Here is an 18828-nt window from a genome sequence, read left to right as displayed (position 1 = left end):
GCCCGGGTTCAAGCAGCGGCCGCGGCCGACATGTTGTGAGGCGGCGGCGCGGGTGTCTGAAGGATGGTTTGGCCGAGGCGGCGGCAGCGGCTGCTGGCGGCGGCGGCGGCAGCGGGGGCTCCGGCTGTGTAGAGCCCGGCCCGCTGGGTGTCCCCCCGTACCGCGGCCAGGCCTGTGCCCCTGGACCTTGCCTCTGCTCCGGCGCCGTTGGGGACCGGTTAGGCGACAGCGCACACCCCTCTGAGGAGACACGAAGGTGGTTCTCCAGTGCTCAAATTTCCGGACCACCTCGCTTTCCCCTCCCCGACTTGGCCAGTGCTGTCTCCAGAGTCCTCAGCCCCCCGACTTGACCCCCAGCCTCGCCCAAAGCGCACACACGGTGTTCCCTGCCCTCTCTGCCCCCCTCTTAATTCTCTGCGCCCTCTTCTCAGAGCGCCCCCGGGATCACTCTCCGAGGGCGGCCTTTTGAAACACCTTGGTGGAGTAGTGGACCAGAGCCGGGGAGTTTTTACAAGTCGGGGCGCGAGAGGTACGAAGGTACGATGGCTTCCTCATCTGGCAACGATGATGACCTCACTATACCCAGAGCTGCTATCAATAAGATGATCAAAGAGACTCTCCCTAGTGTCCGGGTGGCCAACGATGCCCGGGAGCTGGTGGTGAACTGCTGCACTGAATTCATTCACCTTATATCTTCTGAAGCCAATGAGATCTGCAACAAATCGGAAAAGAAGACCATCTCACCAGAGCACGTCATCCAGGGTAAGTGATCTGTGTGGGATTTTGGTTAAAAGAGGGTCCGGGGACAGCCTGCTAGTCGCGTGACCTATTCCTGTCAGCCTTCGGTCCTGTCTCTTAGTTAGTACTGGTAACTGAAAAAGCCATGCGGGGTGGCATGGAGGTAGCCGGCGCCTTAAAATCCCTATGTGGTGTCCTCGTGGTCCTTTTCAAACAGCGAATGCAAGTAAGGATTCGCAGGCGTTCAGAACACCTAACATTTCCCACAATAAAGCATTGGTAGTGGCCTCAATTTACAGCCAGGTAAGCCGAAGTAACAAGAATTGTGCCTGCCTAAAGTGAAACCGAGACGTGACAACTGAGAAAGTGCCTGCCTCAAGTGGAACCTCGATCGTGACAACTAAGAGAGGAACCCAGACGCTCTACCCTGGAGAATCAGAGTTCACACAGGAACTTCAAGCATGAGTGGAGACAGCACCCCTTCCCCACCCGACCTTTTCACCAGAGCAGGGGAAAAGGTGAAAGTTCAGAACACATGAGTGAAAATACTCTTAACGTGGGTGTTCAACGTTGTAAAGTTTATTGATGTTGAATAGAGTATATTTTCTGCTTTAAAAATGGTTTCATGGTCCTACCACTCATCAACAAGTTGCCAAAGCGCTTCAGTTCTATTCTCTATGAAAAAAGGGGGGATGTCAGTATTTCCTTCTGTCCTTCCTTCTTTCCTTTTATCCTTCCTTCCCTCTCTTCTTTTTGTTTTTGTTTTTGTAGCTTGCTTTGTAATATGGAGATAGATATTTAAAGCTAGGATTGAAAGATTGTGAGATTTTTTTTTTTAATGGAACATTTCCCTGTCCTTTCCTGCTTCCATTCCTGTTGAGATATAAACACTTAAGCTTTTATTCAACACCACTTCTGAAAGTTTAAGTGTCTTCTCTCCTCTTATCTTGGGAAAGATTTAGTTCAGTAATAGGGATTTGTGGGACCGTATTCTGATGGCTTGTTTCAGGGATGGGGAGACATATTTACTAGCCATTATGTTTTGGGACGCACCTTCTGTGACTTTTACGTGTACTCTCATGAAAAAATTGCATTCAGTTTGAGGTGATAACTTGCCTTTTATAATAACTCAGTTAAAATTCTAACAATTTCTTGATTGCTTTTGAAGTCAGAAAAAAAATCATGGTTAATTTAATTTTGGTAGGCAGGCAGTTGTCTACCATTTTATTTTTATAATTTAATTTCTTAAAAGGTGACTTTCCTATCCAAAGTAGAGGACACATCTGCTCATATTCACCATATGCAGTATTCTACTGTCAATATTGACAAAAGGATTAAATGATTCATTTTTGACCCTTAATAGTGTGTGGACGGTAAATTTAGAACATTCTCCGCCATTTCCATTTCAGTACAGAAGGCGAAAAAAAATCCCTAGGAAAAAGTGTATTTGATTTTAAAGCTACTATTTTCTTCTACTTGTTTGATGTACTCTGGCAAGTAAAATGAAAGCTAAGTTGTCTATTTTTCCTCTTGTGTTTTTATGTTTACATTGTGTGTGCAATTGTTACAAGTCTTTCACAAGATTATCTAACACAGATAGCTATAATTTCCTTTTACAACTCACAAAAGAGAAAAAAGATCTTTTATCAACATTGCCTTTCTAAAGAAAATTACCAAAGATTTCAAAAGGATCTGCCTGAACATTTGTTTACACCACAGAAGTGGGGATTATTCCAAAAATCTAATAACACATTACAGTCTGTCTTCTTGGGTAGAGTTTATTCTTTTCTAGGATATATTTAGATTTCTGATTGACATGATGGAATAAAAATGCAGCTGTAGCGAGCAGTATGCTAAATAGCTCAACTTTGGAATATGCTAAATTCGGTTTAACGTAGGAGTCAGAAAGTTCCAGTGAAAGCATTTTCCTTGTGTACTGAGAATGATTTTATTAATTTAAAAAAAATCATGTATTGACCTAAAGATCTTTAAAATGTACCTTTTTTTGGTCTTGTAACATTGCTGTTGTTAAGTGGATAAGGACCTACATTTTAACCCAAAATCCTCCTCGGTTACAGGAATCTCATATTGCTCAGTCATTAAAGAGGCTGTTATTTTGAGTGGTTAAAAATTTTTTTTAAAGAAATCCTTTAAGGTGTGTACTTTTTAGGTGTTTAAACAGTGTTTTTACAGACTAACTCTGGAAAGCTGGGTATGACATTTTTTATGCTGTTCTGTCAGGGTTGATTATTTAGGAATGTAAGATATTTCCAAGTGGAATAACAATGTTCATTTTAAAGTGGTTTGATTCTAACATGTTAAAGTTTGAATTTTTTTAGTGATAAGTTTAATGAACTAGACTTTGCTTCAGGACATTTCACTTGTTCCCTTGCCACTTTGCTTTACCTTCTGAGAGCAAATTAAGCATTTGAGGCAGTCTATAAAGTGCAAACTAAAGTTGAAATAATTTTATTGCCTGTAAATCTGTGAAACTATATAGCTTAGTTAAAATTAAAAATTTTTTTTCTAAATATTTTACTCATTTTGAGTTTGAGAATATGGACTTGGTGTTGAAGATCGCATATATACAAATTGTGGGAGTTCTAAGCTATAAAATGTGTTCCTTTGATTTCAGTGCTGGGTTTCTGTAAACACATGCTCTTAAATGAGTTTTAACATGTTCTGTTGCATTATGGAAAGAACTGACGTTGAGAGTCAAGAGCTGCAAGTTCTGTACTGGAAAGTCTTTGGCCTTAGGGAGATCTGTTAACTTTCCTCATTTATGTATAAATAATACTTAATGGTTTCAGGTGTAATTAGCAATTACTGAGACTCAGTCAGGATTGAGAATTACATGAAATATGCTATAATAAGTAAAAATTTAGAAAGTTTATAGTGATACTGATTAAAATATAAAACTGAAAGTCTGTTATGTTTAAGCTTACATCATGATGCCATTTGTAAAGCCAAAGTGTAAATAAGAATATTTTCATTTCGTACTTTAAATTTCTTGCTACATTTTTTTTTTCATTTTCATGAGACTAGTAACTGAAAGTTTGAAAGTTTCTGAGAATTCACTTCTTCAAAAACTGTGTTGCTCCAAGTTATCTGTGTTGAAGGACTTTAAAAAAAAAATCTTCTAAGTGAAGTAAGCCAGAAAGAGTAAGAAAAATACCACATGATATCACTCACATGGGATTAAAAAAAAAAAGACAAATTTATTTACAAAACAGAAACAGACTCACACACATAGAAAACAAACTTATGGTTACTGGGGGAAAGGGATGGGAAGGGATAAATTGGGAGTTAGAGATTTGCAGATACTAATATATATAAAATAGATAAACAGCAAGTGTATACTGTATAGCACAGGGAACTATATTCAATATTTTGTAGTAGCCTTTCATGGAAAAGAATATGAAGACGAATATATGTATGTTCATGTATGACTGAAACATTATACTGTAAACCAGAAATTGACACAACATTGTAAACTGACTATACTTCAATAAAAATATATATGCAAAAAAATTCTAATCCCTCTCACACTGGTACTTTGGTAAAATACAATACAAATGAATCATTAGAAAAACAAAATGAGAAGTTTTGATATTAGATTCAAGACATATAAATTACTCAGTCAAATTGCTATGAAGTTTCTCTTTTTTTCCCCAGCTTTTTGAGAGATAATTGACATATAATATTGTGTAAGTTTAAGGTATGCAATGTAATGATTTGATATATGTATATATTGTAAAAGGATTACCACAACAAAGTTAGTTAACATAGCTATCACCTCACATAGTTACAGTTTTGCTGTGAAGTTTCTTAAATGCTTACTTTGAATTTCAGTACTTAACTCATTGCAGACCATTACAAGCGATTCTGGCATAAGTCCACGGATCACACTTTGAGTGGCTTTGCTCTAAAGCTTAAACCACAGTCTGTTCTGGAAAGTGGATGTGAAGTAGTTTTGAAACCAGAGCATCTGAGTGATTGCAGAGAAGTTGTAATAATCATGAGAATTAGAATGATATTGTGTTGCTTAAATAATCATCCATATTGATACTTTTTCCAGAGGGATACATGTAATTTACATTGCACAGTTTATCACAGAATCAGGTGCTTTTCAAGTTAGGATTTATTATTTTCTTTAAAATTGATATGTCTTTTGTTTTTGTTTTCCTTCTGCCACCCAATTACTTTTGAATACTACTATGTACTTGGCACTGTGCTAGATACAGCTAAGGATATAAAGATGAATGATACTTGATTCTTGCTCTGCCACCAGTCTTTCATTGTTGTCCCAGATTCCCAGGAGTAGTGATGCCCTAGAGGGCAGGCCCTTAAGGGTCTTTGCCAGGCCAATAAGCCAAGAAGTCACTTTGGCCTGTATCCTCTCAGTGTATTTTAAGTGAACTACATCATCCTCCTCCCTCAACATACAAACAAAAGAAAATAGAGAAATTAGACAGTGCTATTTTATATTTCATATATAACGTATTTTAGTTTTTTTAAATGAAAAGCATGCATTATACATTTGAAGTATAAAGTAAATTCACACAAATTCATATTATAACAAAACTTTTGAGGAATACATAATTTTTTGTTGTAAAATATGAGATAAGCCTGTATTGAAATTCTTGTTGGGTGAAAGTTTTTACTTTTTAAGAAAAAAAATTTGTAAGTGGCTGTCTTGGTAATGTCTGTCTTTTAAATTGAAAAGACATGCTAAGTATTTTTCTTTCTAATATGCCATGCACTTTTCTGGGTGCAATTTTAAGATAGACGGCTGAGGGCAGCAGACAGACCTCTAAGAAACAAGTGATATGTCTATTTTACCCACAAATTTTAAAAAAATGTATTATTATTATTTTTATTTTGTTTCATTTTATTTTGGCTCTTTACTCTGAGATCCTTAGAGCCAGGACCATCAATAGTCCATAAAGTCCCCTAGTACAAATTAGAAAAAGGCACTTCTTCCTTAAAAACCTTTCCTACCGTCTGCCAGAAGTGCCACAGCTCTATGGGTTTGCAGTGTTAGAGGCTCTCCTCAGTATGGTACTGCTGTGCACTGCACAGCCTGCACGACTGTTCACTCATGGCCCTGCTCAGGAGCCGTTTCCCTTCCCCTTGAAGAGTCTCCTGTGTGTAAAATGGGAATGCTTACTTACTACATGATAACAAAGGATGTGGCATAGCCCTGTTTAGAAGGTACTGTATCCAGTTATTCATATCTGTTAGCCAGATGTGATTAAAATGAGGATTAAAGTCAGTGTAGTTTTAAATTAAATTTGTGGCTGCGTTTGTTGAACCATTTTGGTGTGAGTACAGTATTTATACATAGCAGCTCTTTAAATAATATTAAATATTAACTTTGGACTTACTTGCAAGTTTTTTTGAAAGCCATGCTCTCAACTTCAAATGTGTCTAAAAGTGAGGGGTTTTTTTGTCTGTTTTTTTGTTTTTTAAATTTTTAGCCCAAGCCTTCCATGATTTAAGGTCATTTGGACTGGATTTTCTTAATGTCTAGTCTAGTAATTTATGACATTTTGAAGAGCTGGCTCTCCATTGTATGATTTGTTAATTTTGAAAATTTAATATACTTAATTCAGCTTGAATTTAATGGTGTGGTAATACATAGCTGTACATTTATTTAGGTCCTGTACACTTTCTAGGGTACTTTCTTAAATGTAAGAGAAAAAATAAGGATGAATAATACATAGTCCAAATTAGTTAAGTGGCTCTTACGTGCTAGACACTATGTTAAACGCCTTAGATTAATTACTTGTTGATTCCTACAGGCCTTAAAATAGTAAAAGTCTAATAGTGAATACTTAGTTTTGCTCCTTCTGTGAGCTAGCCTCTGTTCTGAACTCTTTGTTTACATTAATTCATTTATTCGCATTTGATCAGATGAAATGTAGGTACTGTTATTCTTGTTTTAGAGGAAGAGAGATGAAGGAACTCATCTAGAGTCACATAACTAATATGAGGCAGAGCTGGGAGTCAGTCCCTGGCAACCTTAGGATCTGCATGCTTAATCACTGAAGCGCCTCTGGGTATAGGAAGACACTGTGAAATAGATGCTACTCTCATTTTAGAGATGGAAAATTGAAGCTTAAAGATATTAAGCAACATACTCAAGGTTATGCAAATACAGTGACAACCAAGTTTCAAATTCTAAATCTATCTGATTTCAAAAAGGGTAGATAGTTCTGTCTAGGAGGATCCAACAAGCTTAATTTGAAGTTGGAATTTGATCTGTACCTTGAATGAATTACTGTCAGCATGAATTTGGGGAACTGGTACCTGTTGGGAGACATTGAGCGGTCAGATTTAGGAGAAGTATGCAGGGATTTAATGGCAGAAATAAAGCTGGAAAGGTAGGTGGGGCTCGATCCTGGAGGACCTTGTTGTATGGCCAAGGAAATAAGGTTTGCTTTAGGATGTGGCAGGAAATCATAAGTCATTTACTTGGTTTCTTTTGGTATTGTCCCCAGCCAATATTACTGAAAATACACTGCTGTGTTTGTGCCTTTAAAAAAGAGTAAATGTAAAACAAAATCTTTGGCTTCTAGCATTGACATTTAGAAAATAATGTCTGTTAATTCAAGTGAAAAAGTGCAGGCTGCCTAATCTTCACTTAAGTTTCCACTGTGCCCCAAGCTCCTTGAGGCCAGGAATTATGTGGTAGTTAATTTGGTAAACAGAACTCAGAATAAAGTTTTAATGAAATTTTTTGGGGATGAGGGGAATTGGTAAGTTACCTTAATTAAAATTCAAGTAATAGCACTCTGCTTTTCGGCATTATTTCTAAAGAAGGTTGATTGAAAACAACTTAACATATGAAATAATTAAAGTTGTAAATCACTCCAAATGTCTTAAAAACCACAGTTTACATGGGAATGTGGGATTTTAAAAGTATATTTGGTATTCTTCCTGAAGAGCAAATTTCTAAAGTTAGAACTTAGGGCATCTTTACTGAGGGCAGTCTGGTTCATCATAATTGTTGAAAAAGTGTAAGAACTAATGAATAAAGTTCATTTACTGTGTTTTTCACCACCTCTATTTCATCATTGGCTCAGAAAACAATATGACTTTGGGGCATTAATCAACATATTAAAAACTCTAAAATATAGTTTTAAATACTCTGAGCCAAAAGGATATTTTATGCATTGTCTTTCTGGTACCTTCTTCATTTAGAGAGTGCATCATTTTCTTACAAATTTTTCTTTCTAAATGTGAAAAAATAAAGGGAGAGAATTTTTTTTTGTTTATGTTTCTTCTGTCCTTATAGTCCTCCTTTATCCCAGTTTTTCTGCCACATCACTTGAATTCAAATGTTTTTATAGTGTTTCCTGTTAAGTTTTATTTTCAAGAGAAACTTTGGCTGAATATAAATGCTGAATTTCATAAGTTATTTCCATCAGTAAACTTGGCAATTTGAGTGTCTTTGCTAAAAATAGTTTCTTATTGGTATATTAGACAAAAGAAGAATTTATCTATTCTTTCTTCCTATCCTACTGAAAGAGCATTTGTTACCAGCTTACTCTAAGCCAAATGGCACAATATATGTTATTAACAAATATATTCCAAATATTTGCTTTTTTTGGTATTCTTTGAGAAAGTAAGTGATTTAATTGACTGATTTACTTTAAGTGGTATAGGAAAATTTTTTTTTACTAAAACCACATGTTCTTACATCAGACCCTTTTTTTTCCCCTCACAGGAAATGCTTTGGTTTTTAAAAAATTAGAAAGAAAAAGAAAAGTTAAGGCCTGTGCCTTGAAGTGTTCCTTAAATTTTAACTCATTTGCATTCTGATATTAAGAAAGTTGATAATATATTTTGCCTTAGCTGTCCGATGATTACTGTGCAACTATAAAATAGGTCAAAATTACTAGAAAACAACAAGCTCCCCTTTCAAAAAAAAAAAAAGCCACAAAACTTAATGTTCCATAGGTGAGGGAAAAGTTGTATTTTATCACTTTTTCATATTTTCATTTCCCTAGCACTAGAAAGTTTGGGCTTTGGCTCTTATATCAGTGAAGTAAAAGAAGTCTTACAAGAATGCAAGACAGTAGCATTAAAAAGAAGAAAGGCCAGTTCTCGTTTGGAAAACCTTGGCATTCCTGAAGAAGAGTTATTGAGACAGCAACAGGAATTATTTGCAAAAGTAAGTAATGCATTTTAAATGATTTTCATGTGAATCCCACCCTTTTTGCTAACAGAAATCATACTGGTTCATGAAATCCTTTCCTAAGTCAGCATTCGTACCCAGAGATTTTTCTTTCTGTGACTGATGGTTTGATCAAAGAGTCTGATGTTAGGTCTGGTGGCCAGCTTGACTTTTCTTTGGCCAGCTGTTTACTTTATATAAAAGTAAATATTTGCAGCAACCTGTTTTCTAAGGAGAACAACTCCAAATAACTACTGAGATTTTACTTTGATGTTTTTTCAGACAGAATAACCATTTAAAAGCATGAAAAGTATACCTAAACATTCTTCAGGTGTTTAAAATCATGGGCTGGTGAGAAATTGTTGTATCAAGTTTTTTTTGTATCAAAATTTTAGATGAATGGCATATAAGAAAAATCTGATTAACATCTACCTTGTAGTTAAATTAGGCCTTTAATACACCTTTAAAACATTCTAATCTTAAAAAACTTCGAAGGGCCAGTGGAACAGAGAAAGGGGTGCAAACTTTTCTCCTTTTTTGTTTGTTTCAGTTCTAAGGCCCAATCTGTGAAGTATTAGCAATAAGTACTGATATCCTTCTATTTTTTTTAAAAAAGGAAGAGACCACAGGGATCTGTGATTCGGTGGAATTTATGGCTAGCCTCTCAGAATTTCCCCAGTGTTACCTCTGGTCCTGCCTTAGCCCATCCTCAGAATCCTAGGTACCTTCTTCATTCCCTTCCAGGTCCCCTTGGTAGCAAAATGGAAGCAAACTCTGTAACACATTTTGGAGCCACTCTCGATGGACGATTGCATTTTTCAAAGATGACCGCTTATTGTGCCTCACTTTCATGTTCTCGTGGTTCGCTGTGCCTTGGCGTTGTGACAGAGGCGACATAGGCTGGCAGCACTCGTGGCCTATAAAAATACCTAGGGATGAGGATTACGGGGTGCAGAAGTTCACACTGTACAGCTTCCACATGGAGTGAATAGACACCACAACCAATAGGCACACATACCCATGCTGATGACAGACACCAGCACAAAAAGACTCTCCATCAATACTTCCCACTCAGGCATGGGGTGCACTGGGCATTGCCCTAGTGCACACAGGCATGCAGGGCAAGAACAAGAGGAAGAAGCTGAGAAAGACTAACCTTCCCTTCTTCTCTGCCAGGTTTCTTGAAGCTGGGCAGAAGGCAGTTACTGAGTACAGTGATTCTTGAATGTGACTGAATATTTACTCCACACAAGACTGAGAGCTTAATAACCTAATTACTAAGAATGCAAATCACTGTTCAAGGCTAAATTTATCAGCAGAGGATAAGATACCTTAATGGTATTTTATATCTTTTCTTCTCTGTATCTTCTCCCCACCTACCCTGCAGAGGCAGGGGCAAGGGGTTATGAACTTGAAAAATGATAACAGCTTAAAAAATAATTCAGTCTGTGTTTGGATACTACTAAAATACTCACACTGCTCAAGCAAACTGTCTGTATATAAAAACCATTTTTAAAATAAAGCATTTGACTTACTTTCCAATGAGAAGATCCTGAAAGTTAGACCTAAATCGTTGAGTCAGAGGTGGTTCTGTGGTAAAAACGATTTAAAATATGGAGTGTTTCAGTTCCATAGAGATACTTACTTCATTATGGGAATAGAGCTATGTGGTCATTTCTAAATGTCTGTCTCTGCCATTAGTCTGTAAGCTCCCTGAGTGCGGGGCCCATTAATTGTATTTCTAGCATCCGCCCAACATAGTAACTGGCACAGGGAGAGGATTCAGTAAATATTTGTTGAATGAGTAACTGAGTTGAGTTGATGAGTCAAGGAGTCACAGAACTCTAGGGGTAGAAGAGACATAGTTCAGCCTTGATCTTCCAAATTATGATTGTGAGGTTCAAGGAGGTTGAAGAACTTACACACCTTTTTTTTTTAAAGAAAGAGAGGACAAGGTGAAGCTGTTCTTTCCCTATAAAGTTCTCGCTTCTCATTTGAAATTGCAAGGCAGTTTTTATTTGATTAGAAGAGGTGAGGTTTGCTGCCAGTTACTGTAATTACCATTGGAACTGGAAAGTATGATTTTAGGTCATCTCTTCCAGATTGGCACCATAATTGATCTCTTTGCAGTCATAACTAGTTTGATTTACATTAAAAAAATTTGAGTTTTAAGTGTTATCAAGTACTAGACATCAGATACCATTTAAACTAATAAAAAAGATATAAGCTGACTAACATTTACTGAGTTCTAACCATGTGTTAATCGTGTTGCCAGGTAATTTTCCAGTGATACTTCATTTAATCCCCACAGTGACCTATGAGATAGGTGCTAAGGAAGAGAAGCTTTTGAGGCAAGCATGAACAATGTTATAATCCATATAAATATGAGGTACCAAAGGAGGAGTGATAATTTTTTAAAAAATTAATGGCTATTTATTAATTCTCTGCTATTGCAGATCACCTAGAAGGTGATAAAGTAAATATTTAATGAAAGTGAAAAGATGATCTGCTAAATACTTCACACACTTTGCAGAGCTTTTATAAATAATATAAATTTTATTATACCCACTTACTCATTAAGAAACAAACGCAGAGATGGAGAAACTTGCATGCGATCATTTGTTCTACAGATATTATTGAAGTCTTCGCTATTCACCAGATATAGTGTGAGTTGCTAGGCTTATAAGAGTATAGAAAAGAGAGATGGTTCCTGTCATTATGTGGCTTAGTTTACTGGGAAGGATTAACTTAAACAAATAAAATGGGTAAATTTGTACAATTAGGAAGTGTTGGAGTCTAAATTCAAACTCATCTTCTGACTCCAAAACCTGTACTCTTTCTATAACACCATGCTAATGCTCTAGCCACCATTTTGTTTGCTTAAATTTATTTTGGAACTTTTAAGTAGAGTATGCTTTATCCTTTCCAGGGCAAAAAGATGAATGAAAGAAATAGTTGACTGCCTGCCAAATCTGTCCTCACCCCTCTGCCCTTGTCATCTGTTTTGTTTTTCCCCTTTTCTTACCTCCCTTCTTTCTTTCTCTATCCTGCGGGTGAAAATACCCTAGTATTTCTTTGCTCTTGTGAGAAAAATTAGCATAGAAGTAAAATTATAGATACTCCTTAGTGCTTTTCCTGGAGCACAAAGTACTTAAGTCTTAAATATAAAAGGAACTAAGTTATAACATCTTTTTCATCACTTTCATTTCACTTAATCATTTAGACTTTTATTTTAAATACTAACATAATAGCAGCCTCATTTGAAGCTGTCTTTATCTGCTAGCAACAAATATTTGGGGGAGAAGAACCATTACTAATTTGAGATTAAACTTAAGCGTAAATTATAAATGAGTCATTTTAGTATATGGGAGTAGGAATCTTAAAACATAATGAAAATCTGCAGAAAAAGTGAATTAGGAAGTACACGCCTACTTACCTCTTTTTCACTTTTCCATTTTAGAAGGAAAATATTTGGGATGGATTGGGTAAGAGGCAAGAGAGGGAAAAAGAAATTAGAATAAGTACCACTGAAAATTTTAATTTGTGGAAATGAATACAAATAATATTTACCATCAACATTGATTTTAAAGCCATCAGAATGCTTATAAAAACATCCTTCAGAAAGAGAAGTATGGGAGCCAGTACGGGGCCGTGGTATCTAAATGTCAGTTAAGTTCTAAATGTAAGCAGTGCATATCTTTCCAGATCATTGAATAAACTACCAGATAAAGCAACTTGGTAGTAAGACCTGTGTAGCGGCTTGAAATTATTTGAATTATTTTTCTGTGCCCCGAAATTATACCCCGTTATGATTGATTAGGCTACAGAGTAGATATTCTTAAGTTGACTAAATTGATAGTTTTGGTTTGCCCTACAATTTTCAAGTATTTTCTGTGAAGTACTCTTAGTCTATTTTGAACTCTGGGTATTCATGCCATAAAAGTAAATATGCCTGTGTGTTATCGAAGTATTTTCCGTATTCCTTTATAAAAATGAATGGAAGTAGTTATTGGAACACTTGGTTTTTAATTTCCTAAATAAACACGAAAAAAGCTTTTGTCTTGTAGGGGAGGTATAATTATAGGTACACTAAAAACTGTAATATGAGGCCTGACTACTCTCACGAGGAAGATCTAAAGCAATCCCCAAGTACAGAGACATCACACTAGACGTTAGTGGCGTGGAAGTGTTCCGGTTCCTGCGCAGCTGTCTCAGCTGTGCTCCACTTTGACACTGGGCCCAGTACTCTGCGAACCACATTTCTGCTTTAGTTGACGTCCCTTAGACTCTGCTGCCAGTAGGGGGCTCTAGAGGGTATTTCAAGGCTGATGAGGAGGCACTTACTCCTTTTTCTTCCGGTTGGCTTCAGGCTCCTTTGAGCTTCTTCATCCTGGCTGCAACAGTTTCCACCTGTAGCAGGAGCTGAGTCTGGTTTGCAGTTTCTCTGGCACTTACAGAACCAGCCTGCACATGCATCCCTTTCCTCAGGAATGTGGGTCTCAAACCGTGGGGCCGCCCTCTAAGCTCAGAGATGCTAGTACCAGATGGTCTAGGGCCCTTCCTCAGAAGTCTGAGTTTCAGTTCCCTGGGTTGCTCCTCTAAGCTTCTAAGTTTTTAAAATTCCAGCCTCTTCCCTTGTTCCCCCAGTTATTATGTGATCAGCAATCTCACTCCTGGGCATGTATCTGGAGGGAACTCTAATTTGAAAAGATACATACACCCCAGTGTTCACAGCAGCACTATATACAGTAGCCAAGACATGGAAACAACCTAAATGTCCATCGACAGATGACTGGATAAAGAAGTTGTGGTGTATTTATACAATGGAATACTCCTCAGTGATAAAAAAGAATAAAATGATTGCACTTGCAGCAACATGGGTGGACCTGGAGACTGTTATTCTAAGTGAAGTAAGCCAGAAGGATAAGGAAAAATACCATATGATATCACTCATAGGTGGAATCTTAAAAAAAAAAGAAAGAAAGAAATTAAATTGGGTCATACAACAGGGCATATAAATTGAGAAGGGGCCGTGCTGTTGCAACAGTGCATGTAATGCGTATGTTTGCATCTTGGCTTCTTGAATCCTGTGGTGGTTTTTATAGGGAATATTTCAGATTAATGGATTTTAACTATCCCACTTAAATTCAGTGCTGGATGAGTGTGTTTCCACTGGTGTGTATATGGGAAGGGTGTGTTGTGTGTGTGTATTTATAGAGAGAGGGGAGAGGGACAGAGGAAGAAAGGTATCTATAAGGTAGGGAACTGATAGAAACTTGAAAGAAGTATCAAGATAGCTATTGCATTCATGTACAGTGCTTTCCCCTAACAGTTACAGGTACTGTACTAGAGAACTTTTAAACCACAGAAATCATTTTTAAATTGAAAATGTTTATGTCAAAATTGTAGGTTGAGAGGACAGAAGAATGAAGTGAAACAAAAGAGGGAGAAACGCAGGAAAAAGTTACCAAAGAGAAAATATTATGGTTTTTCTGTACACTTCTTTAGCTTCTTCGTTTGAACCACCATGTGAAATAAAAAGAAAACTTTCATGGGAAACTTTTGTGGAGACTTTTGAAAATTCTCTGTAAGTGAGTTGACAGAGAAGTAATCTTTACCTGTATTTTCTTACAGAGTTCATGTTGTCCTGATGTGCAGCAACTATGTAGTGGTTGGAAAATATCCGAATTTGGCCTTGACTTAAGTTTGCAATTGGCTTAATATACATTTAACCGCGTGCACATTGTAGGGTTTTAAAATTTTTTAATTTGTTTTTATACTTTTGGTGTTCAGGCTCGACAGCAGCAAGCGGAGCTGGCCCAGCAGGAGTGGCTTCAGATGCAGCAGGCGGCCCAGCAGGCGCAGCTGGCTGCTGCCTCAGCGGGCGCGTCCAGCCAGGCGGGGTCTTCTCAGGACGAGGAGGAAGAAGACGACCTCTGAGACTCACCGGCCGAGTTTCTGCTGCTTCTGTCGGTGTTTCTCCCTGTACGAGAGACCATGAAGGAAGTGCTTATCTGTAACTGCGTATGCGTCTGGGTGGACTTGCCATTGGTATTCTAGGGATGTCTGCTGTTGAGTTTCATCTATTGTGCGCTGTTCGTGTAAAAAATGTCTCTTTGAACTATTGAAAATTTAAGGCTCAGTATAATATCAATTTTGAATTTTTAATGGTGTTTATGAAATTTTAGATAGCAGTGAGTCCTTTATTTGATCAATAAACAGTGTTACAGAAAACTTCAAGTTTATAAAAATACAGTGAAATTTATACAGAAACTCTAAATCTGCATTTGCATTTCCTCTGCCCTTTTAACTAAACTAAAAATTGGGAATTTTAAATTATTGAGGAGGGGATGCTGTGTGATGGAGTAGACATTAGATCAGGTTGGTGAAAAAACAAAGTTCAGTTCTATAGTATCTGAATTTTTTGTCTTTTAAAATGAGTATATATACAGGCAATAAATATATATATGCTCAGATAAATATACTTGTTTAAAAAAGAAAATCCCAAAACAAGACATTCAAAAATTAGGAAGGAGTGTGTTCAGTAGTAGTTGTAAAATTTGGTAGGTTATGTTTTTTATTTTGTTTTTGTTCTATGTAGAGGTAAAAACCGCAGTTTTATTATGGCATAATTCATCTTGAGCTACACGATTGCATTTCAGAGGCTACCCAGCTTTGAGGACTGTCTTGATTCTTAGTATTTCACTCCAATAATTGTTAATAGTATTACTTGCTTAGTCCATCCATGTTTACTGGAACTTGTGAAACAATTGCTTGGGTTCCGTTGGTTTAACTGAGGTTCATGAATATTCAAACCTTTGCTCGGGAAAGAAGTGAAAGTTAATGAGCATGCTTGCTGTAAAAGAGGAATTTTTTTTCTTGTAATTTAACTTGTAGTTATAGTTTACTTATTGTTTGTTTTTAGCATTACTCCTGCAGTTTCTTGACTAGATGGCCTAGAGTGTCCAGTGCTTCCTTTTGAAATGGCATCATTGTCTCCATCTTAATTGAGTGATAGCTTTAAAAATGATTGGTTTTGTTCTGTTTAAGAAAGCGTGTCATGATTGATCAGCCCTATATGAAACATAAGTAGTTTTCAACCTGCTCATTAAATGCAAGAAGCTTTAATTTGGTTCTAATAAATAAAGTATGGTAGTGATTTTTAGGGAATTTGGTGTGTTGAAGAAATGGCATATTATTTGTATTTTAGAAACAGAATGGAAAAGCCGCTTAAGATAGTATGAAGTAATCTAAATCTATGTCAGTTGCCAAATCATTTAAATTTCTATATCCACCAAGCCCAAAGATAGACTGCGGCTGCTGGGATTCCAGTTTTAATTGAAGAGCTGATAAGTAAGTAAAGTTTACAAGTATTAGATTTCTTAATGATCATACTTTGCAGTTTTAGAAAAAGTGAAATATTGTCACGCTTCCTCCATGCCACAAATAGGTGACTCTTGCTGAACGTTTTGAGTTGAAACTGGCATTGTATCCATGAAGTGCGTTTGGACAAGATAGAAGGGATTGTTTTTTAAAAAGTTTAAGTACCAAAGGTAGTCTAGTCTAAGAAGTAGTAAGTTATGTGTCGGCTTTTCTAATTTGTACTGTAACACCTTACACTTTCTATTTTAAGTGTATATGTTTCTTAAGTAAACAACTTAGATATTTTTCCATACCTTTTTTTTTCTGATGCAGAGTTCAGGTTAATTAATATTTTACTGCATCTGATAATGTATTAAATGTTTGAATCCTAGTGACTTTTCATTTTGACATTCTTGTGATTTCATATGCTGTATTCTTCAAGCAATAAAATCTGATGTGTTTTATACATTGTTTTTTATATTTAATGATCTGTACAGATTAATGGCATGACATTTCAGTTATTACCATTTTTACTAGTCTCCAGAATCTTAGGCCCAAAAGACATTTTGATCATTTGGTGTATAGTACTTGACTTTCTCCTTTGTTTACTGTTGCTTCAGAAAACATGGTTTTTCTCGTATTTTTGTAATTTACAGTCCTAGGATGCAAGCATAACAAAGCTAGTTAAGCAATGTTACTTCTAGCTTATTTTCCAGCAGTTAAAATTCACTATTATATTCTGTCTGTTGTTGAGATTTTTAAAATCTTTTGGAGAGAGAAACAAAAATCTTTAAGGTTCTTGAGAAATAAAGTTATGTTTAGTAAGCATTTTCCCCACCTCCTTGAATATATGTCTATCTTTTTTAGCAGACCGTCAGATTGATAAGTGTTGAAAAGGCATCAATTTTTAAAATTATATACACCATGCATATAGAAGAGTACACAAATAAGGGTTCTGACAAACTGAGCGTACTCATTTTGCCAGCCCTCAGATCAAGAAACAGAGTATTATGAGCATCACAGAAGCCTGCCTTTGGCCCCATCTTAACGTTATCTTCTCCTTCCTCCCCAGAGGTAACTATTACTCTGACTTCTAAAATCGTAGTTTTATGTGTCTTTTTTTTTTTATGTAAATGCGGTCATACGTGATACACTTTTTTAACTCATCATTATATTTGTGAGTGTATTGGTTTCCTGATGCCACTGTGACAAAATACCACAAACTTAGTGACTTAAAACAGCACAAATTTGTTCTCTTACAGTCCTGGAGATCAGAAGTCCAAAATCAGTTTCATTAGGCAGAAGTCACAGTTGGCTCATGAATCTGGAAATTGTGAGTTGAGAATCTGTTTCTTTGTCTTTTTTTGGATTCCATTGGCTGCCAATAGTCCTTGGCTTGTGGGTCCCTCCTCCACGTTCAAAGTCTCTGCTTTTATCATCACATCATCTCTTCTTTTATGGTCAGATTTTCCTCTGCATCTCCATTTAGGGCCCACCTGGATAACCCATTTCAAGATCCTTAATTTGATCACATCCACCAAGTCTCTTTTGCCATAAAAAGTAATGTTTATAGGTTCCAGGGCTTTGACCCTGGATATCTTAAGGTGCTATTCAACCTTCCAGAGTGAGATTCTTTCATATTGTTGCACGTGTTTGTCATTCATTCATTCTCATCGCTGAATAGTGTTTCATGAATTTATCCATTTTTTATTATATGCAGAATTTATTTATCCATTCTACCATTGATGGATATTTGAGAATTTTTTAATTCTGGGCTATTATGAATAATACTATGGAGAACATTCTTATATGTGTCTTTTGGTGAGTGTGTAAATATGCATTTCTGTTTGAATATATATCCGGGAGTGGAATTGCTGGGTCATGGGGTATGCATGTATTTGGTGTTTAGTAAGTACTGTCAGTTTTCCAAAGTGTAAGAAGGCATCATTTTAATGTACACTATAAAATGAATCACCCTACTGGTCTGGTGGCCTGAGAATGTTAATGAGTGTCTTGAAATACCTAAATTACACCAAATGAGTTATACTTGCTACCGCAGGTCTGTTATTTAATATCATGCCAGAGGAAAATAAAAGCAAAAGTATTTGTTCTTGTTACTGACACAGGTATAATGCATTCATTAGATCCTAGGAAGAAATGCAAGTTTTAGGTAATCATAATTAGTATGTTGAGTTTATAAATAGTATGTATGTTTAGTTGTAGAAAATCCATGATTTAAATTTTTAATGGAATTAAAAATTTTTTTGTTATAACTTTATTTGGATAAATAGAAACTTCCTCATATATCCAAATAGCCACTGGGAAAAACTATCCAATCCAGGTAGGCTAGGCACTGCCTGCAGCTGGTTTCACTTGAATTTTTTTTTTTTTTTTAACTTCTCCGTCCCTAACAGCTCATCCTTTTCTGTTCTGCACCTTGTCTCATGGCGTAGAGTACCATGGATAGGACTGGCCGGGGTGAAGAAAATGGCAGCATAAATAGCCTCCTCTCTCCCACCCCCGCTTTTCATTATAGGCCATTACAA

General features: G+C 36.5%; 1 protein-coding gene across 1 annotated transcript; it reads left to right on the top strand.

The window, feature by feature from the left end:
• The first annotated feature begins 263 nt into the window (after positions 1-263).
• Positions 264-17119, top strand: DR1 (down-regulator of transcription 1). Its single transcript, XM_006197327.4, has 3 exons — positions 264-762; positions 8754-8917; positions 14714-17119. The coding sequence occupies exons 1-3, from the start codon at positions 543-545 to the stop codon at positions 14858-14860; spliced, it is 531 nt and encodes a 176-aa protein (XP_006197389.1). The 5' UTR covers positions 264-542; the 3' UTR covers positions 14861-17119.
• Positions 17120-18828: the final 1709 nt, after the last annotated feature.

The sequence above is a fragment of the Vicugna pacos genome, chromosome 9, assembly GCF_048564905.1.
Source record: "Vicugna pacos chromosome 9, VicPac4, whole genome shotgun sequence".
NCBI lineage: Eukaryota > Metazoa > Chordata > Mammalia > Artiodactyla > Camelidae > Vicugna > Vicugna pacos.
Note: the sequence above shows the minus strand (reverse complement) of the source record. Positions and strands in the feature narration are given on the sequence as shown.